This window comes from Bactrocera tryoni, chromosome 1 (assembly GCF_016617805.1).
Source record: "Bactrocera tryoni isolate S06 chromosome 1, CSIRO_BtryS06_freeze2, whole genome shotgun sequence".
Taxonomy (NCBI): Eukaryota; Metazoa; Arthropoda; class Insecta; order Diptera; family Tephritidae; genus Bactrocera; species Bactrocera tryoni.
In genome coordinates, this window is record NC_052499.1 from 30,906,336 (window position 1) to 30,928,931 (window position 22,596).

The 22,596-nt window shown below is 35.7% G+C and overlaps 3 protein-coding genes across 3 annotated transcripts; 1 reads left to right on the forward strand and 2 right to left on the reverse strand.

Moving 5' to 3' along the window:
• Positions 1–4,073: 4,073 nt before the first annotated feature.
• LOC120782127 (transcription termination factor 2) lies at positions 4,074–8,303 on the reverse strand. Its single transcript, XM_040114268.1, has 6 exons — positions 8,157–8,303; positions 8,053–8,106; positions 6,780–7,996; positions 6,206–6,512; positions 5,296–6,152; positions 4,074–5,227 (listed from the first exon to the last, which is right to left on the reverse strand). The coding sequence occupies exons 1-6, from the start codon at positions 8,227–8,229 to the stop codon at positions 4,478–4,480; spliced, it is 3,258 nt and encodes a 1,085-aa protein (XP_039970202.1). The 5' UTR covers positions 8,230–8,303; the 3' UTR covers positions 4,074–4,477.
• Positions 8,304–9,408: 1,105 nt separating this feature from the next.
• LOC120782811 (prefoldin subunit 3) lies at positions 9,409–10,418 on the forward strand. Its single transcript, XM_040115290.1, has 3 exons — positions 9,409–9,604; positions 9,716–10,113; positions 10,173–10,418. Exons 1-3 carry the CDS (start codon positions 9,518–9,520, stop codon positions 10,270–10,272), a joined length of 585 nt encoding a protein of 194 aa, XP_039971224.1. The 5' UTR covers positions 9,409–9,517; the 3' UTR covers positions 10,273–10,418.
• Positions 10,419–10,744: 326 nt separating this feature from the next.
• On the reverse strand, positions 10,745–11,622 carry LOC120782812 (39S ribosomal protein L40, mitochondrial). Its single transcript, XM_040115291.1, has 3 exons — positions 11,524–11,622; positions 11,224–11,469; positions 10,745–11,172 (listed from the first exon to the last, which is right to left on the reverse strand). Exons 1-3 carry the CDS (start codon positions 11,547–11,549, stop codon positions 10,860–10,862), a joined length of 585 nt encoding a protein of 194 aa, XP_039971225.1. The 5' UTR covers positions 11,550–11,622; the 3' UTR covers positions 10,745–10,859.
• Positions 11,623–22,596: the final 10,974 nt, after the last annotated feature.

Genomic DNA, 22,596 nt, shown 5'->3' on the forward strand with positions numbered 1-22,596 from the left:
ATGGCCAATTATATGTCGCCTGTTCCCGTAACGGAAAACCATCAACATTATTTATTTATGCGCCAGAACATAAAACTAACAATATAGTTTATCAAAAAGCATTAGAATAAGTGAGAAGCAGTGAAGGGTATAGAGGCTATTAGTTGCTTTCTAGAGGGCGCGTGGTGTTGAGCTCAGTGTTTACTTCAAAATGCCAAGTTGTTCAATAGCGATTTGTAAAAATATAAGTGGAATTATGGAACCCTATGTTTTTCATTTAATAAAATTAGTAAAGTCATTCACAGGTACGGCGAGACCAGGGAAACAGGGATTCATTTTTATATATCATACATATATAGAAATTATAGATTCCAGTTCAAATTGAATAGGTACTCATACATAAGATAGGTCAGCTATACTAAATAAAGTAATGCATCAAAGCTACGCTAAGGCGGTACGAAGTTCGCCGGGTCAGCTAGTACCTAATATAAGAGAATATGAGAATTTCTAAACATAGGGCTTTATACCATATTGACCGATATATGACAATATGAAAGATATTTAACAAGTATAATGTGGGATATGGTATAGTTTAATTTTGGAAATTCAGCTCCCAGCATAACGATTTTCATTAGTTCCGAATGAAATTTATTGGAATCCACTGGCGGCAACATTGAAAACATTCTGAGAACTTTCAACGAAGTACTGGGTTTAAAATGCACAAATTGGTGAGTTGGTTATTTTGGCCAAAGCTTGTTGCTTATTCTTTTACGATATCTAACAATTCACTTTTCTTCTAACTTTTTTAATAAATGAAATTTGATCCAACTTTAGATACAGCAATTAACGTAAGTTTGGAAAAAAATTAAAAGAAACGAAAAGAGGGAGAAAAAAATGTGATGTTCCACTGCACCGAATCTATAATACCAATTTAGCAATTATAATTAAATCTAAATTGTAACAAAAAGGAACCCGGAAATTGTAAATAAAATGCAAAATATTTAATTATTCATCAAGATTTATTTTGCCGCCTGTAAAGTAATCCCCACCAGATGTAATACATTTATGCCAATTTTTGGGATACCTTTCACCTCCTTCAGTGAATTTTGGTTTATCTCTGGTTTCAAGCACCATATGCTTCACTTTTTTTATATTTCATCAAGGGCATGTCTTCAACGATCTCATGACCGTCAAAGCCTTCAATTGTACCACTCGTAGGCTTGTGTTTTTGATAAAACTGGATCACCGTAAGCCTTTTCCAACATTCGCAATGATCCCGCAAACGAAATTTGGGTAAAAATACAAAATTTGCGATAGACGCAAGACACGTCCCAGTGTTTTCGATGTGCGTACCCTCCGAGGACCTATCATTTACTCAGATCGCAATCTTGTTGCAGCAAATATACGCACCCGCCTCTGTGCAGAAAAAAACGCACGTCAACAAACACATGGAAGGCAAAAAAAAGAAAGAGGCCGAAATGCATGAATACGAAAAGAATAACACCAGAAGATGGTGGACCCGATTCCCCAATCGATGGAGCAGACGTTGTATTGCCCGACCATGAAGAAGTTCGAGTAGCAATTACCCGTCTGATGAACAACAAAGCGGCGGGGGCCGAGGGATTGCCGGCCGAGATATTAAAACACGGCGGCGAAGAACTGATAAGGAAGCATGCATCAGCTTCTTTGCAGAAAGCATGCCCAACGTTTGGAGTTTAAGTGTACTCTGCTCAATCCACAAAAAGAGAGACCCATAGTCTGCGCCAACCACCGTGGGAAAAGTCTCCTAAACATCTTCATAAGGTTCTATCGAGCGTATTGTATGTAAGATAAAAGCCCACCGTCAACAAACTTATTCGATTTTATCAGTGTGGCTTTAGACCTGGAAAATCAACAATTGACCAGATATTCACCATACGCCAAATCTTGGAAAATACTCGTGAAAATCGAATCCACACACACCACTTCTTCGTCGATTTCAAATCTGATTTTGACAGCATGAAAAGAAGCTTTCTTTATGGCGCGATGTCTGAATTTGGTATCCCCGCAAAACTTATTCGGCTGTGTAAACTGACGTAGAGCATTTCAGAAAAAATTATTCACTATCGTGCGACTTCTTCGATCTACTCCTAGAGAAAATAATTCCAGCTGCAGAACTAAATAGAGATGGTACCATCTTATATAAGAGTGTACAGCTACTAGCATACGCCGATAACATCGATATCATTGACTTCATCAAACGCGCCGTTAGTTCGGTTTTCTCCAGGTTGGACAAAGACGCGAAGCAAATCGGTCTGGATGTAAACGAGGGCATGAGGATAACATCGATATCATTGACTTCATCAAACGCGCCGTTAGTTCGGTTTTCTCCAGGTTGGACAAAGACGCGAAGCAAATCGGTCTGGATGTAAACGAGGGCATGAGGAAATATCTTCTGTCATCAAACAAACAGTCGTCGCACTCGCGACTAGGCTCCCACTTCACCATTGATAGTCATAACTTCGAAGTCGTAGATAGTTTCATCAAGCCAGGGTTAGCATCAACAACGTCGGCCTTGAAATCCAACGCATAGGAAGTTTTTCTAACAGGTGCTACTTCGGGCTGAGTAGGCAATTGAGAAGTCCTCTCTCAACGATAACCTACTAGTCACTGGTTATTGCCGTCCTACTATATGATGCAGAAGCATGGACGATGACCCAATGTATGTCCTGCATGCAACGAGCCTCCGCATGACACTGACCACCTCTTTGCATGCCCTACCAACCGCACTCATCTAACACCCTTTTCCCTTTGGCCCGACCCCGTCGAAACAGCACGTTTTCTGGGCCTCCCGTTAGATGACGTCGATGACAACACAGATAACCCTTACTATCCTAACGGGGACTGATAACCGTTAAAAAACAACAACAACAACATCTGATGAGTCGACGTTACGAGTTTTCGAGAGAAAGGTTCTGCATTGTAGTCCTTTGCGAAGTTGGAGTTTCTGAGTGGTTGTCGCACGAGGATTGAAACGGGACGAAGGTTCAGATCTGAATGAGAGTTCTGCTTCCTGCTTGAGATCCTATGGACCGTTGGGGTCCTTTGTTGGGCACTCGGGTGAAATGGCGGGGCAGTGTGCGAACTTGGTTCAGATTGCACAGCCATGAAGGCAAATGTCGCAGTAGTGCATTGGCAGCATGCGGCCACGTAATTTGTGATCCACTACCGATCTGTTTTAAGGCCTGAGTACGTCTTAAGATGGCTCCATCCATTGCATGTATTGCACCTACTCGAGGTAGAGTTTGGAAGGAGCCTTCTAGCGCAAACGAGGCAGAAAAATTCCCCCACGCCGAGTTGGACACAATAACCAGCACGAGTCTGGAATGAATATGAACTTGGGTAGTATTCGAAACTGAGAACAGAAAATGTATGTTTTTGGCTAATATGGGAGTTATGAAATAAAATTAAACTTTTCTTTAGCATAGTGCAATTTTCCGCAAAAAAATTGTGGAATTATTTAGATCGAGTGGAAGATCTTGTACCCCTTTTTATTATTTCTGTTTCTGCTAGTTTAAGTTTTAAGTACTTAAGCAAAATTACTGCACTTGGCAATGAGATTCGGCCGTTTTCATGAATTACTAGAATATATTTCAAAAATCTTTTGGAATATAAAATGATATGATCAAAAACAGTTATAAACAGTTTATTATGTAACTATAAAATCAAGAAGTTATAATTTTTTTAAGGGGTCGTCTCAGTGTGAAATTGGGGAATATAGTGACGGCAATCTTTAAAAGCGTTTTTCTCAGAATGGTGTTTTTCAAAACGGTTTCCACTCTCAAAGGACGAGTTTACAAGATATCTAGTTCCAATTTGCAGAGATCATGGAAACTTTTTTTTGAAATCTTCATATTTTTTCCACGAAAAGCTGCAAAAAAAAAGTGCCAAATTCGATAGTTTTTGTTCAAACCGCCGCCATTTTGTCAAATTTCAAAAAAATCTTCCATATCGTGATAGCGACTTTCCTACAGATTAAAATTATTTTAGACTTTTTTACGTGTCATTTCAGCAATTTATTTAACTATTATACACCCAACAAATAAACATAAAAATTATTATTTTGAATTCGTCATGAATGCATTTATTTATAAAAAACCTGACCGATTAGTTGATTCCAACATTAAAAAGAAAAAACGCGAAAATCAGTGATTTTTCGGAGGGTCACACTGAGACGATCCCTTAATATAAATATAGTTGATGATACCATGCCATAAAAATAATATGTAATAATACCTTCGAAAATTCTTAACCTACTGTAAAAAAAAATGTTTTTCTTAAGGCTTAACACTATAAAATATATACTTATAAGTAATGCAAATTCAGCGATTATTCGGTTACTAAATTGCAACACGAATTTCATTCGAAATTAATGTGTACGAATGTAGATTATCACGGTTGCATTAAAACTTACAATAAAATAAATACAAAATTTATAAAAAATTAAAGGTGTAACTATTTACATGCCAAAAAGACCCCTGAGATCTTCCATTGTTAGTTTGCTACCCTCAGCAGAACGGGCGCCAGTAAGCACACCGTCAGCAATTGACATTTTATGATCCTGCAATGCTTTTATTCGCTCTTCTACGGTATCTTTGCACATAAATTTATAAATTACTACATTTTTCTTCTGACCCACACGATAAATACGGTCCTGCGCCTGTGCTTCCAACTGTGGGTTCCAATGCAAGTCGATCATTAGCAAGTGGTTAGCACCGACCAAATTTAAGCCTACTCCACCAGCAGTTAACGAAAGTAGAAGAATTCGTTTATGATTGTTAGCATCATTAAACTGTGTTACAATTTCTTGGCGGTTTTTAACTGGTATGGTTCCATTAAGAGATAATGTTATACAGCCCTGCTCCTCCAAATGTGTTTTCAGTATATTCAAAACGCTGGTCCACTGTGAAACCACAATAGCCTTGTCATTTCCATTAAGCACTTTCGTTTTCAAAACATTCAGAACCTTTTTAATTTTAGAGGATGGTCGTTTAATATTGAATACTGGGTTGTTACGTTGCAGAACTTTTGCTGAAGCTTTGGCAATGATCTCTTCGTCAGGTTTGAGACCTTCTTCTCCTTCTATACTCCGATTTTCTGTACTATCATTTATTGCTAAATTATTCAATTGCTCAAGCAAATCAATTTTTAGTTTCTCATCATCACTGTCGCTCTCCATGTTTTCAGCGTTATCAGCATCGTCAAGCATCTAAAATATACAAGACATCTATCATTACGAATATCGCAATAACTCAGTTAACAACACGCAATTCATACCGAATCAATTAAACCTGGATGACAGCAGATTTGCCTTAGCCTTAATAGCAAGACCAGAATTTCATGTGATTTGACGTCCTTCTGACCGCGATGCAATTTTGTGAATTTCTCATGTACCTTATAATACGCTCCGTTGGGATCTTTAGTTTGCATGAAAGTTGGCTTATTGCTATCTTCTTTGTACATAAAATCAGTGTTGCGTTCCGCTCGTTGAAGAAGGAATTGCGCAAAAAGCGTACGCGAATAAACCATTATTTTCTGATATACATTCATTTCTTCTTTGTCCAAGCTGACTTCAATAAGCTCGATGCGCTTTTCGGGTAAACATTGGAGTGCTCCACGCTCTTGAAGCATTACTTTCGTTCGACGAAGCATAAGCGATTTCATCAATGCATTTAAGCGCTGCTGACCTCCAGCACTTTTGTTGTCAATCCACTTCTTCCAGTGAGCTAGTTCGTCAAATGGGGTACAACGCAGAAATTTAATGAGTGCATAGGCATCTGCTTCCTTGTTTTGAATTGGCGTACCCGTAAGAGCCCATTTGTATTTGCCACGTAATGCACATACAGAAATTGACATTTGAGCTTTGTGGTTACGTACAACATGTGCTTCGTCAAGTATTATCCGTTGCCACTTAATGCCAAAAAGGGCACCTTGAGACTTTTGTTCACGCGACACAATGTTGTACGTTGTAACAACTATATCGTATGTTCGTAGATGTTTTGGTTTGGTATCCCTATTGTTACCATGATGAACACAAACAGTAAGTTTGTGGCGTTTTACTTTATTATCAACTTCTTCCTCCCATTGACGAACTAAACTCGCAGGACAAACTACCAAAGTTCCTCCAGGATAATCTGTAAAAATATGATATTCCACAAGGAGAGGCATTTGTAAATCAGATACTCACAATCCCTTCGCCCTTTTGAAATCCATCCTTCATTTTCATTTTCATTGTCACTTTCATCATCATCAGATTTAGTGCCAGCTTCTTGTTCTGAACGATTTTTCGAAGCAAGCACTAGCGATATCATCGTTAGTGTCTTTCCTAACCCCATATCATCAGCAAGTATACCACCTCGTGGTTTTTGATTTTCTCGCCAGTTCATCCAAGCCAATGCATGTTTCTGATGATTCATAAGTGTTACACGTAAACCCACTGGGTCTTCAGCAAGCACATCTTCGGTAGGGCAGGTTTTTAGTGAACTATGAATATCCTATAGGAAAAATATCTTATAAGTTCAAACGATGATTGAAATATGTAAATAAAATATTGGCTAAAATGTCAGTAGTGTGTGAAACATTTTAATCAATAAATGCGAAATTATATATCATCTTTGTGCATTCAATGCAAAATAACTTATGCAATTAAAAGCCGACAATAAAAAATCTATAGCATTTTTTTTTCAGATATCCGTTCTACAGACTTCATCATACAAAAACATAACCTTTCTTAGCATTTAACATATTTTTTGACAACTGACCTTAAGACGTTCAACTGTTAATTCGCGCTGAGCATTAAATGTTGCTAGCCCTTGTTTTCCCGTGTGAGTTGGATTTACTTTGTTTACAGCAGCGGAAAGATCATCCCAGCTTAACGGATCTACCTTGTTTCGAACTTGTTGCTCAAGAGGTGATATAGGTACGCAGTCATCTTCCACTTTAAGAGTATTTATATATTGAGACTTAATGTGAACATCATTTCGTAGACGATCAATTCGAAGGGAGAGCTGCCTTCCCCCATCGGGCAAACTGTTGGATATTTTTTCAAGTAATTTTTCTGCGCTTTGCAACTCGATTTTTAATTCATTTAGTTTTCTCAATTCTTTATCAAAAAACTCTTTTGATACTAGAATCGATTCCTTTAACGCGTCTTTGCCGGTAATGGTTGAGCGTTCTGTATTCAATCCCAATTTTGTAGAGATTTTTGGTTGCAACAAAAATGGTTTGGGTCTGACCACATCTCCTTTTTTGTAGTTAGGTGTATTTGAAATTGGAATATTGTTCTCTTGGTTACTTTCATCACTGCTGCTACCAATTTCTATTGTCTTCTCCCTAAAACTTATAACTTGAACATCACTCTCATCTGACGATTCTACTTGAGAGCGATAATTTTCTTTGGGGCTAGGTTGATACATCGTAGACGATAACTTTTCCTTTATGGCCTTTTCAAATTGCATACTATAACGAGCTGAACTTATCGGTGAATCCATAATTCCATGAACAATGCTTTCAACTTTTTGCTTATTCGGTGTTCGACGATCATTGATTGCAGTGGCAACTGAACAATTTTTATCAGATTCACTTCCATTATACGTAATACTTTCTTCAGAATCTGCAACAATGCTTTCCTCGACTGTTCCTTCTGAAGCTGATTGATCCAAAAAGGTATTTTTATTAATAGACCTATCGACTGAGTTCGATTTGATCTGATGTTGTACTGTCCTCTCCTCACCACCATCACTCTCTTCGACGGAACTTTTTGTCGATTCCTCTACCTCTGACCTTGCATCCGAGTACTCAATTTCACTAGAGTCGGAGAGATCTGCGGGCCTTACACCTGTAATACTCATTCGAGTGCGTGGTGATAATGTCTGTTTTTCAGTTTCGTCATCCTGATCTGAATCAGAAGATATGTTTGCGCGGCGATTTTTTCCCCTTTTGACTGCTGCTCTTTGAACTACAAAGCTGTCATCGGAGCCTATAAAATGATGTTATTAATTCCGTATTTATTACTTAGAGACAAATAATTATTACTCTCATTTTCCGACTCCTCAATAAATACTTCACCACTGGGCAAGTCAGCAGCATCTAAGAACGACAAATTACAATGCATTCTTTAAGCACGTGTATTTTCTTACCTTCGTTTTCAGACTCTTCGCTAACAAATTCCTCTTCATGGTCACTAGAAACCACTTCATCCGAATCAGACATTATATGGAAAATCTTCTGCTTTCAAAAAAATTACCTAAGAATGATACTGAAGACAAATATTGCAGATGTCTCATCGACAATTTATATCAGGATTTGAATATACTGTTACGAGCTTTGTTTGATTTCACTTCTATTTATATTAGCGTTACCGTTGAGTTAGAATTCAACATTTAAATTATCTTATGTTATTGTGAATGGCAATACAATTCTGTTAAAGTTATCAATAAAACGGTTCAATGTCAAAAAAGCATGTTAGGTTAATAAGTTCTATTTCCAAATTACTTGGGTTCTACTTTACTGGATTGGTAGGGATTCGATCAAGCCAAAGGTTGTTATTCCAGCGATTTAACCCTGTTTGGATAGGTAAGTAGTATGTTAACTGCCATTAGAGAAGCACCTTATACAACTGGCTCCATTGCAAATTTTTTGCGATATCAAAACTCCAGACAGTTAGATGTAATATATGCAATGGATGGTCCTTTTTGATTGAAAAGTGGACCATGAAATATCTGAGCGGTCAGTAATCTGTTGGCACTTACAAGGAAATCGTTCCTGTCCTGTGCGAGCCTTCCCATTACTGTAAACACATCTTAACATAAACAATGAATCCCACTCAATTACACCCAAATCTCTATAATCCGACCACGGCGAAACAGTATGTTTCCTAGACCTCCCCTCAGCTAATTTCAGTAACAAATGACTAGCGACTTGCCACCAAAGCAGCATCTTGATAAACGCTACAACAGAAACATCAAGAGGGTATTTAATCCGTAAAAAAATTATTGTCACAACATGTATCTACCCAGCAAGTCACGTGTAACGAAACTCCAATGCCGTGAAAACAAAAGCGTACAAACTAATCAATACACACTAAGCAATTAACAAGCACAGAAATTTTTAGAAATATCTAAGGCATTAACCATTAATTTAAGTTCCGCCAGCAAAACTCAAAGTTATATTTATAATTTATACTTATATATACATTTACCTGCTCTATGTAACTTTTACGTTGAATTGTTTAACATTGTTTTTAACCACAACTTAACTGATAGATGAAAGATAACCAGACATTTAGAAAACGACCATAAGAGTTAAAGAAAATCTCAGTTGCAAAGTAGCAGGGTGGCAAGGGTGTATGCTTAATTACATTCGTCTCTTTCACATAAAATTTGATCTGACATTTCATCGGCGAGCGAATGTGGTTTGGAAATATCTGTCTGTGTCTCTATTGCATTCATCGGCTGTTATAAATCTTTTCAATTAAAGGTAAAATATCTATTTTACAACCATGACTGGTATAATGGATTCTATAGAAATGCCAAAATTGCCCGAAAATCAAAAATCCTTCGCTGGCATACCAGAGGCTATATTTCTGGTAAGTTAAATGAACCGATGCCTTATAGGGCGTTTGTGTCACCATAACCTTATCTTATAGAATTTTTGTGAAAAACAGGTTCATAAAATTAATTTAAACCTCCTTTTTCAGGAAGAAATTGACACTTTTATGGCACAACCAGAAAATGAAGACAATTGTGAAAAAGTACTACAGAGATTAGATGAACAACATAGCAAGTACAGATTTATGGCTTTTAATCTTGAAGCACGTCGACGCAAACTAAAATCACAGATTCCAGACCTGCAGCGTTCTTTGGAGATGATAAATGTTTTAAGAGAAGAAAAAGAGGAACGAGAAACCCAGTTTCTACTAAGTGACCAAGTTTTTATAAAAACTCTTGTACCACCAACGAAAACGGTATGTCTTTGGCTAGGTGCCAGTGTGATGTTAGAGTATCCATTAGACGAAGCTGAAGATCTTTTGAAGCAAAACATGACCTCTGCAGTTGTAAATCTTAAAACAGTTGAGCATGATCAAGATTTCCTTAGGTATCTTTAACAAATTTTTATAATTCTTAATTTGTGAGCTAATATTATTGATTTTTTAGGGATCAGTTGACGACTACTGAGGTTAATATGGCTCGCGTCTACAATTGGGGTGTAAAAAAAAGGCAAGCTGCGGCAAAAACGTCTCCACCATCATCATAATTTTGAAAATTTATTGATAAATATTCGTTGGCATTGACAACAACTTTAAACATTAAGAGTCAAAACTGTTTGCTTTGAAGCTATTTCTGCTCGATAGAACGAATCACCAGTCTCATAAAATATACGCATTGAAATTATTTAACAAACTTGTGTCTGATGTTTGTTTCGCCCAGCATCAATTGATGTATTTACGTGTGCCTTGATTTATAGAAATACATTAGAAGATTTTGCCTTAGTTTCTGTTGCGAAGTACAATTCTCCAATTTATATATTCGTTTATATTCAACAATACTTCGTTGTGCTACGAGGACGGAAAGTGGTTCACACATTTTCTTCCAAAAATTATATCACTACGCATTTTTTAATCAAAACATGTACCTTTAGGAAGCCTCTGAAGCTAGGAGTAGAAGAAATGGTGATTAAGGAATGCTTCGAAAAACATTGTTTGATCATAAAATTATATATTATTATGGTGATTTACATTTCCTTTCTATTTTAGCTATTGAGCTTGCAAACATAATATAATAATTGTATAAAAAAAGATCAATATTTCAGTATCAACATAACGATTTTAATATTTTGACATGTTAATCCCATTTTTTGTTTTCATGAATGTAATCGCCATCTGGACTAACATAGTTTTTAATTGGAGGTGTTGCTACAGGTCCTTTAATTGTTACGGGTAAAAGTGCCATATCTTGTTGAATAGCTTCTTGATATAGTTCTTCAGACTCTTTTCGCAGCTCGTCCAAAGCCCTGTTTTGTGATTGTAACAGCCGGTCGATTGTTTGGAAGTCAGAGACTTTCTGCTGATGTTTGTATTTCGCCCACTTCTTGGTTAGTAATGCCCTCGTTTCAAGATCTTTATCACTTAAAGGTAACAATTTCCGGATGCGTTTACTGCAAATAAAGAAATATTAGGAATATTTCAACGTACTACTATAAACTTACTCTTTTTCGTCCAGGAGTGTAAGAGGAATTTCAAGTTCTTCTATTGGTTTCAACTGTCTGGCATTTTTTTCAAGTCGTCGAATTTGTTTTTCCAATTTCTTTTTACGACGATCCTCACGTTGTTTAATAATTTGTGGGTCGAGTTTCTTCTTTTTCTTCAGTGGTTCAGCACATAAAATTGGAGTTACTTGCAAACGACTGATGGAAGTAGAGCTAATTAGTCGAACTGATGACTGCAATGTAAGCCTAAAAACTCAGTCAGTAAATTAATTTGTACATATGGTTATAATACACATTTACTTGCTAAAAGCCGCTCTTAAAGCCATTTTTTTTACAAATCACCACACAATTTAGATAATTATTTCATACTTTCAGCTGTTCGCTAATTGTCATTTTTGACAATTGCGTAACTTTAAGGGATGATTCACACACAACTTTTATTTCGCTTTTCCTCCAACATGTGCTTTGACAGATCATTTCCATGCAGAGGACTTACAATTGCTTTACGTTTGTATGGCACCCTGCAGAACGGGTATCTGTTAACAAACGTGTAGCGACTTATTATTGTTTAGTTTTACGTACGTTAAGCTATTTGTTAGTTTTGTTCAGAGAGTGGGAAAAAAGTAAAGATGTTCAATGGTTTTCTCACTCCAACCGATTGTAAATTGCATGCTATCTTGTTTCAAGTTACCTCTATTATGCGTACATTGTTTGTTTTGTTTTTGATTAACAGAATGGCATATAATGGTTATCAAATCTGTTTACAGCCCGTTAAAGATATCAAATAATTTTGTTATCGAATAAGTTACCTATGCATACATAGGCAAAGTATATGTTACCCAAATTTCTATATAACGTATAAACATGTTAACGTGTTTGTTAGCAGTAACAAGCATATCTGTTATCCCGACTTTCCCCGATATGTTATTTTATTTATTACTTCTCACAAATTCATAGGTTAGCGTATTGGTTGCCGTTTTGTTACGTTTAACTAATTCCTTAAAATCTATTTTAAATTATTTTGTTAATATTTCACTTTTTATTTTATTATTTAAACATTCACATATAAGCTAAATATTAAAATTAATTAGCAATTTGAAAATGTTTTTAAAAACTAACCGTGAGATTCTGTATTGCGATACAGTCTCACGTCTCTAAATTGGAGATTTCAATAGCGGGATTCTGTAACCAGTCTCTAACCCTACAAGTAACAAAAGAATCAGCTGTTTTCCAAGAATTTTTCACAGCTGAGATCACCTGATCGAAATCCGCTTTTTTAGGCACAGAGATGTAATTAAAAGAAATGTAGTAGATCAACTTTTTTGTGAAAAAGTATTTGTAACGGAAAACATTAATATAAACAAATACATGAATTGTTTACTATTTTATTGTCAAATAAGCGTAAGTCAAATACTTAGTTCACTTTGTTGAATACACTTTGACATACACTATAAACAAATACTTTTAAATTAATTTTTTAACATTTAACAACACGATTTTAAAACTTCACTTTTTTATAAAATCACGATTTAGGACGACCCTATTCACTTTTTGTTCACTTATTTGCACTAACTTTATATATTTATTTACTTACGATAATATTATGTACATATTTATATCTTCTTCTTCTTAATTGGCGTAGACACCGCTTACGCGATTATAGCCGAGTTAACAACAGCGCGCCAGTCGTTTCTTCTTTTCGCTGCGTGGCGCCAATTGGATATTCCAAGCGAAGCCAGGTCCTTCTCCACTTGGTCCTTCCAACGGAGTGGAGGTCTTCCTCTTCCTCTGCTTTCCCCGGCGGGTACTGCGTCGAATACTTTCAGAGCTGGAGTGTTTTCATCCATCCGGACAACATGACCTAGCCAGCGCAGCCGCTGTCTTTAATTCGCTGAACTATGTCAATGTCGTCATATATCTCGTACAGCTCATCGTTCCATCGAATGCGATATTCGCCGTGGCCAATGCGCAAAGGACCATAAATCTTTCGCAGAATTTTTCTCTCGAAAACTCGTAACGTCGACTCATCGGTTGCTGTCATCGCATATACGATACATACATACGATAATATTATGTACATAATTATATTATTTTTATACATAAAACTCACCTGGACATTTCCCCTTCTGATGGGAAGGGATACAAAATGAAACAGCAAAAATTAACAAATTTAATTAATTAATGTTACTATACTTACATACGCTGAATATCTCTTTGAATGATGATTTAATTTTTACTAAAAACAAACTTAAAATAACTATTTAAATTTTCCTGAGCTTCTTAAGCTTAAAAAAATGTCCGTTGAAATGATTTGCCACATTACACGGTTGCACGAAATACATTTACACAAATATTATATAAATATTTTTTTATAAAATTGGAAACATTTAATAATATATTGATACAATAATTAATATTTTGGACAAAACTGATCAAATTTAATATTTAGGAATTTAAATAATCGAAAAATATTTGAATATTTTATAAAAATATTGTTACAGTTATAAATTTTAAAACCTAACACACTAGCAGATTTGAGGCATTTGCACGTTTTAGTAGTAGAATATTTGGGGGCAACCCCAAGAATGATAGAATACAAGATTACGACACTAGTTTACAGTTAGTTTTTTTCGGTTTAGCTCTTGACAATTCTTACAAAAACAAATACATTGTTCAACAATTTCGTGACGTAGCAGTTTTGCGTTGAGAAGAACAAGCATAGAAATGCATACAAATTGTAAACAGAAAAGTAAACACTTTTTGAAATTCCCAAAATAATATTAATTCATTCGCCTTTGCAGGAAAAATTTCAGTGGAATGTTTAGAATATTGTTGGGAGAAAATATGTACATATATAATTAGTTTTAGGCACATCCACAATAAATAGAGTAGCATGTGTGGAAATTGTTCAAATGAAGAAAACCAGTGTAAGTGTACTGTTGTATTTATCTAAATTTCTAAGCATAAATATATTAATTTTTTAAAATGAAATGTGCAGTGGCTTGTTGTAATAATTATTATGCAATTAAAGGATCGAAAACGAGTTTTTTCAGTTTTCCGGCCGATTTAAAAGTTGCCAAAAAATGGGTGTTATTTTGCAAAAGAAATGATATATATTTAATACTAAATTAATAATTTCACAATTCTTTTATCATAATTTCATTCATACATCTGAACTTATAACATCTGTATATATATATTTTATAATTTGAATCACAACTTAATAGACAATTTTATTATCAATAGGCCGATATATTTCTTTAGAAATGATTCAAATATTTTCACTCAACAATATTCAATAGCTTCACTAAAACTTTTCATTGAAATCGAAAGAATTAATAATATTTTGCGAATTTACAAAAGTGTTTACTTTTCTGTTTACAATTTGCAAGCCATTTGACAGTTTTTTTACTCTTGTTCTTCTCAACACGGAACTATGACGTTTCGTAATGGCGGTCGTCGTAATCTTGTATTCTATCATTCTTGGGCAACCCGTACCAAGTGACTAATTAGTAGCAGAATATTTGGTAGCAAGCCGAACCAAGTGCCTAATTTGTAGTAGAGTATTTAGGGGCAACCCGTACCAAGTGTCTAATTTGTAGTGGATTTTTGCGTATGTGTTAGTGAAAAATGAAGGTTTGGTTACTTGTAGGTATATACAATGTTAAAAACATTTAATTATTGAGAGCTAACAAGCTTAACCGTGCGATTCTGTACTGTGATACTGTCTCAAGTCTCTAAATTTGAGATTTTGAGTTAGAGACAATTTTTGAGACTTGATACGATTTTGCTATTCTGTAAGTGACAGTTACAAAATCTATTACATTTCATTATTCAGAGATGTTTTTAAACTTGAATGAAAATAAATATGTCGATAACAAATATTAAATTTTCTATAACATAGTCAAAAAACCGAATTATCAATAAAAGTAAAAATATATGTTGACTTTGTTTCATAATATTTACGAAATTTATGTAAAATTGATTTATTTTTAACCTTTTCGTGTTTGAGTTGCTTACAAAATAGAAAATAACTACAATCGATTAATATCTGTCATGATCTCTATTCAGTATATTCAAAATGGCAGACAAGAGTTCTTTTTGGTTTTGTGACCTGCTAATTACCAGGTCTCAAGTTTGAGTCAATATTTTGAGACTAACGCTAGAGACTGTTTAGTGAATAGTAACTAGTCACAAATTGAGATTTTACCTCAAAATGTCTCAAATAGAGACTAGAGACTGGTTACAGAATCCCGCTATAAATCCTTTTATTAGGTATTGAAAGGTCAAAAGTCAGTTGTTCTAATATACTTTAAAAAGATTGGAATAGTTTCTCCATATAATAAATAACCACTATTTAGTAATTTTTATTCGTACTAAATTTTGGGTGTTGGGTTGATAAATGCCCAAAAATTATTACTTTTTTCAATCTGGCCATAATGGAAAATGTTATAAAAAACGCTAATTTTGAGGTGCTCTCACACTGGAATAAGATTAACATCCCTTTATTCCTAATCAGAGCTGTCGTCACAGCCACTGTAAGTAACTAAAAACTCCCCCTTTAACCCATTTACAGCCAATGGTCGATTTTTCGACCAGCAACTTTGAAAAATCGCCGAGTCGAAAATTATCAAGATATGTCCTGAATGCAATAATTGTATGTCATCTTGCATCTTTCTGATCTTGACAAAAATTTTCTTTTACTAATTAATTAATTTTTTTTTTAATTTTATCGGATTTTTGGAAGACCCATTTCTTCCACATTAAAAAAAAAAATCGGAATGTATTTTTCACGCAGAATGTATTTTTCATCAGATCGGTTGTAGTATAAAATGTTTAGGACTGCGCAAAATTAACTGGTTGATAAATCGACCACCGGCTGAAAACGATACGACAAATATTTCCACAGCGCGACAGACTGCAAGCGACATCTGTCAAATATTAAAATACACACGTTCTTATGGACACAGTTATGTAGTTGTGTAGCTGCCTCAATAACTGTGTCCCTAAGAACGTGTGTATTCTAATATTTGACAGATGTCGCGACAGACTGCGCGCTCATTGTGTTCAGCACTTGAGTTTTTTCACAAAAAAGTAGACGCAGGAAGTATCATAATGAAAAACATGCAGGACAAGCGCCGTCTTACAGTTCATACAATTTTTCATAATTACATATCAGGAAATGAAAAAATCGAATAAATACTTGTTCCACTTCATGGAACATTCAAGAGCTTTCTTTCCAGATATTTCTAGAATAGAATTTTCCCAGAAGCTTCCAAGACCACGAATATAAAAAGGAACCCTTCCAGGCAGGTAGTTAGTCGGTTGTTGTTCATGAGCCTGAGCAGGTCTTCCAGTGACATTCGCAGATATGCCCCCCTGCTGTGCGCTAGTAAAGTATTCCGTTCTTGAGTAAAATATTGACAGTGAAATTTTGAGTTTTCTCTTGAATGGCTCGTAATCGTTTCCAACTAATAAAGAAGTATTTCCATGTGAAAAATGTTTATCAAAGGAAACCCCATTCGATTTGGCTTCAAATACTGGGATTTATGATTGTCTGATGGCTATTTGTATTCGTTCATTCCGTACAGCGGTGCAAATGAGATTCGAGAACCCGAGTACAAAAACTGCGGCTTAGGTGAAATGGTCGTACTAAAGTTTTTGAAACAACTTGACGACCACGTGAACATTGTGTTGCGTTTGACAACTTCTTCACTCCTCATAAATTGATGCGTCACCTCACCTTTTTGGGATATTATGCTAACGGAACTATTCGTGACAATCGTACGAATAAAGCGAAACTTACTTCTCATCATCTAAGAAGAAGAACGCGACTGGTTAGACTACACATTTGATTGAAACAATAACGTGCTGATAGCCCGATGGAACGACAATTCTGTTGTGACCATTGCATCGAATCATGAGGCAATTGAACCACTGCATCGTGTGAAGCGATGGAAAGGCGGCAAGAAATATTATGTTGATATGCCACACATCGTAAGAGCATACAATAATCGAATGGGTGGTGTTGATCTCTTCGATAATGCCATGAACAATTATCGAATTCGCGTTCGAGAAAAAAAGTGGTATTGGCCACTGATAACAAATGGATTTGATGCTTCAATGGTGAACGCTTGGAAAATTCATTGTGCTCTCGTCAAATATGAAAAGGGAATGTCAGGCACCACCGAAAGATGTATTGCACAAAAAATAGAACTATTGGATCAATTACAATTCCGTATTTACGTTGCAGAATCTTTGCTTCGAATGACAATATCGTCGATGTCGTCTTCGGAGACGTTGACTCCACAGTCAACAGCTGTTCGAAAATTCAAAGACGCCGCTCTCGAGAGTGTTCGTAAAGACAAAGTTGGGCATGGCATTAACAAATTAGAGAAGCCTCGTCGTTGTCGAAATTGTCACAAACATTCGTCATGTAAATGCATGTTTTGTACTTCAATCAATTCCATGAAATATAAAGATAAGATATTGAACTTTCAAGAAAAGTTTTTCAAAACTCTTTCTTTTATTGTAAAAAGAATGTAATTTGAACACTGTTTCACGTTAGCAAGTATCGTTTTCGGCCGATGGTCGATTTTTCGACCACATTCCCGTGGCTAAACGGCTCAATGTAAAAATCTCGAAAACTTTAAGGCTTTGAGTTTTTTTCATACTAAGCAGAATATAAAATTTGAATGAAATCAAAGCAGTGGATCTAAGTGCGGCCGGAAATGGGTTAAGGTTTGCATTACTTTAGGGTAGCGTTCCATTTTTCCCATTGAGAGATTTACATCTGGGCACTTGTGTCCAGGTCCCGTTTTTCGGCGTAGCAAAATGTCTGCATAAACCCCCAGTTCAGTTCAGGTACTTGCTGAAATATTCGTGTCCGGATAGCAGCTGTGTTGTGTAGAAGTCGACTTCTCCAAATTAGCGACATGTAAGTAAACATCTCTTATAAGTCTCGCTGCCCATCTGTCGCGACTCTCTTTCTCCCATCTTGGTTGCTAAGCGAGTATCGTGTCTTTCATTATTCGGTCAATAGTGCTCTTGTTATTTTCATCTGCTTTCTATAGCTTCCACAGCTTTTTTCTTTCGTGCGCTAGAAGGTCAATGGCAGCATTACCACCTGACAGTTCGGTAAGCTGCTGAAGCTCTGAGGGTTGTGATGCGCTCTGCTCGTATAGTAAGACATTGGTGGTTGTTAACATTAAGAGCTTTCTCTTTTCTTATGTGATCCCTCCTATCTTGGCCATTAGTCTGCTAAGATAAGAGATGATTTTCACTGCCTTTCCTGCGGCCTGCTGACTTTGTACCCAGAAGGTTAATCTGGGGCCCAGTCTTACGCCTAGGTAATTACCAGCTACTTGCGTCCTTTGAATATCTTTAGTCATTTGCATGCTTATTATGAGAGGAATGTATTTGTTCATCAGCAGTATTAGCTCTGTTTTTTTCTGTAGCGTAGTTGAAGGTTATGTGTGTCAAGCCACGTTTGTGTGCGAATCATGATCTGATTCAGCTTTCTTCGGGCTTCCTCTGTGTCTCGGGCTGTGATTACTGCTCCATTGTCATCCGCGTCCGAAAGGCTTATAAGGTTCACTGACCCCTTTTAAGTGCGTGGGAATGAGTACTATCCATTTTGGCAACGTTTAAGTCAGGTGCCGTACCCGCAGGGGAAGCAGAGGAAAAGGAAGATCTCCACTCCGTTGGAAGGACCAGGTGGAGAAGGACCTGGTTTCGCTTGGAATATCCAATTGGCGCCACGTAGCGAAAAGAAGAAATGACTGGCGCGCTGTTGTTAATTCGGCTATAATCGCGTAAGCGGTGTCTACGCCAATAAAGAAGAAGAAGTAATCTGTTGCTTTATTTTTTCTGTGTTAAGTCCTGGACATTGATTAACTGTCTAATTCAGAAAAAGTCTTCCTCTTCTGCACTTCTCGGTCGGGGCTGCGTATTACTATTCGCAGTTAACCAACTTAGCATAGACCGTCCACTATCCGCCAACTGTGATCCCGGTAGCAGTATGAGCTCAGCCTTATAGTAAAATGTTTGATGTTTCAACTTGATAGACATTATGGCACTATAACTTAAATACATGAATTCAAATATTTAAAACGCGAACACTACTTAACTGCAAGCTGCAAGAAAGCAAAAGAACACTTCAAATAAATTAAAGAAACTCTATCTAACGATTCGAAATTAAATAAATCTTAAGCAGCTTGCAAAAAATTTGAACTGTCCCTAATTCGAATTTACCAAAAATATAATAGGGATATTCTCTTGCTCTTGCAAAATCCTTGCACGGTGCACGAATTGCAGAATTTTCCACTTGGTGCAACGGCACAGCAACAAATACAAGCAGAAAATTATTTGCAATGTCTGTAAAATATGTCAGACCAAAACCCTGGTTTATTTTCGTGCAATGACAAGATTTGCTACATTTTTTTGTTAAGAATAAATGCAGAAGGTGCGTTAATTCACAATACTCATGCATAATAGTCATTCACAATAAATTGACCGAATCAGCCGTTCATATATCACTAGATTCTGCAATAGGTGCTCTGGTGCCCTTGCATATTTCAGTATAGGATTTTTGCATTTTGTACTATCGTGCAATCTTGCAAGGGCAAGAGAATCTCCCTAATTTATATGTACATACATATATGTATATGTATGTACATATAGTATAACAGAAATGCACATACATATGTATATTGGAACTAAATGCACAATTAGTTTGCACTGTGTTTATATAGGGTATTAAGGTACAAGGTAAGGTATAACATCCTGCATCCGAGCGGAAACGCGCATAAGTATATATTTTAGAACTATGTTCAGTTTTATGCATTATTTTAGACAATATTTTCTTGCATACGAGCAGATATCTTGGACGTTCGAATGAATGTATTTAATTATATTTATAACCGTACAATTCGCTTCAGTGTAAATATTTTTTACTTATACACATGTTTATACATATGTGTAGATACGAGTATAAGGCACAAATTATATATAACACAAATTTATAACTTAAAACATAACTATTTGAATTAAATATACATTATCTAACTACAAGTTTTAGTTATACAAACAACATAAGCATTTGGTACAAGCCACAATGCTTACCTTATTGCTCGTGTTTGCTTTGCCGTTTTCTATATACATATGTATCTATGTATAAAATAAAATTAATTGATTATAAAATATAAAATTCTTGAAGAAAGAACCTAGAAATTGTATGCTCGTCTTACCCATTTTACAATATTTTTAAAATGTCGATAGTTTGTCTCTCTCTTACTTAAGCTTTCTCCAATGTCGATAGTTTGTCTCTCTCTTTCCTAAGCTTTCTCCCATTGGAAATTGCAGAAAATGTAATCGTGCTCGAATAGGGGTATTCGCTTGCTCTTGCAAGATTGCAGATTGCAAAAATTCTATACCGAAATATACAAGGGCACGAGAGCACCCATTGCAGAATCTAGTGATGTATGAACGGCTGATTCGGTCAATTTATTGTGAATGACTATTATGCATGGCTATTGTGAATATTGTAACAAATCTTTATAATTTAAATAAAAATTATAAAATCTATTTAAAACTTATCTTCCTCAACAATTTAACGACGTAATATGTTTTTATGTAAAATGGCAGCTAAAACAGGATTGCTCGCAAATATACATATGTAGGAAAATAAATTAAAGTCACTTTGTTCAAAATTGTTCCTTTTATTTGTATATGTATAAAACACAAGAGAAATACACAAGTATATTGATTAGTTTTTACAGAAATGTCACTCAGTTCGGCGGTGCGTTGTGTTTCACCTGGCGTTATGATCAGGAACGATATACATATATAGTATTATTACGATAATACAAATATACTTAACACTCTATACTTGATATAATTAAACTTGTAACTGAACTTAAATTGTCTGTGAACTTGATGGCCTCTTTAGCGAGTCGGCACTTCTTTACAGAACGGAGTTACAATCAGGGATAATGAGATGCCCAACTTATTCCAGTGTGAGAGCGACTCAAAATAAGCGTTTTTATAACATTTTCCATTGTGGCCAGATCGAACAAAATAAGAATTTTTGGGCATTTAAATTAAAACGCGCAACGTTTATTACGATTGCAAATTATTATATATTGGACTTTTATGATATATTAAAACAACTGACTTTCGATCTTTCAATACTTAATAAGGTGAATTAAGCCTGTTAGTTGTCAATTAATGAATGTTTTTAATCATTTGTAATAGAAAATGATTTCTATTATGCATCAAACAGTTGGCATCCACATTCGGATAAGTGGTTGCCACTTATCTGTCAATTTGGATAAACTATGGAATACGATCTCAATTCTAATATATATGTACATGGGTTTTGGTCTGACATATTTTACAGCCATTGCAAATAATTTTCTGCGTGTGTTTGTTGTTGTGCTGGTGCACCAAGAGGAAATATATGCAATTCTTGCACCTGCAAGGATTTTGCAAGAGCAAGAGAATACCCCTAATGTGTTTTTGCAAACAAATCATGAATGGTAGAGTGCAAGATTAGGCGAAACACCATCTTGTGACGTAATTCTCTTGGATTTTGTTTGTAAGCTGCATTCTGTTTTATTCTGTTTTTGTAACAATTTTCACATCCTAGACCGAAAAAAGTGACGGTAAATAATTGTAAATTTGTATCCCATTATTTCATTATCTAGAATTAGGCTATTAAACTATCCAAAATATAAATCTGTGGTTATTTCGCTGGGCTGATATCAAATATATTCTGTAACCGGACCACTGCCTCGCCCACAAAACGCCATTAACTGAAACCTATAAAGTCTCATAACTAAGCACTAAATTAAGATACATATAAAACTCTAATTTGGCACAGAGTAACCAGGGGCACTTGTGACCAAAATGTTTAGAAAAAGTGGGCGTGGCCCCGCCCTCTAATATGTTTAAATGTTTATGTAAAATAGTAGCATATAAACCCGCTCACTCCCCATGTAACGGTACAGTTCAAAACTACTAAAAGCGCAATAAATCAGGGCTAGGGACGCCCTCTACCGAATACAGTCGGTGCGCGCACGTTCCGTCGGGGAGGAAGAAAATCAGTCCTATTACTTAGCGGACACCCTGTATTACCCATAGTGAATTTCGTTTTTCTAACAAACCTTATGCCGAATATGTCGGTCAGTGTACGAGTTATATATTTATACATACATATACATATGTATAATATCTTTCCACTAAATTATTTATTTCCGGCAAACCTTTTTAATTGTTTTCTTGACGAAGGTATCATGAAACTTTAAACATACTTTTGATTTATAACTTTTGTTTAACGTTGCTTCAGAAATCTGTTTTTATAGAACAGCTCAA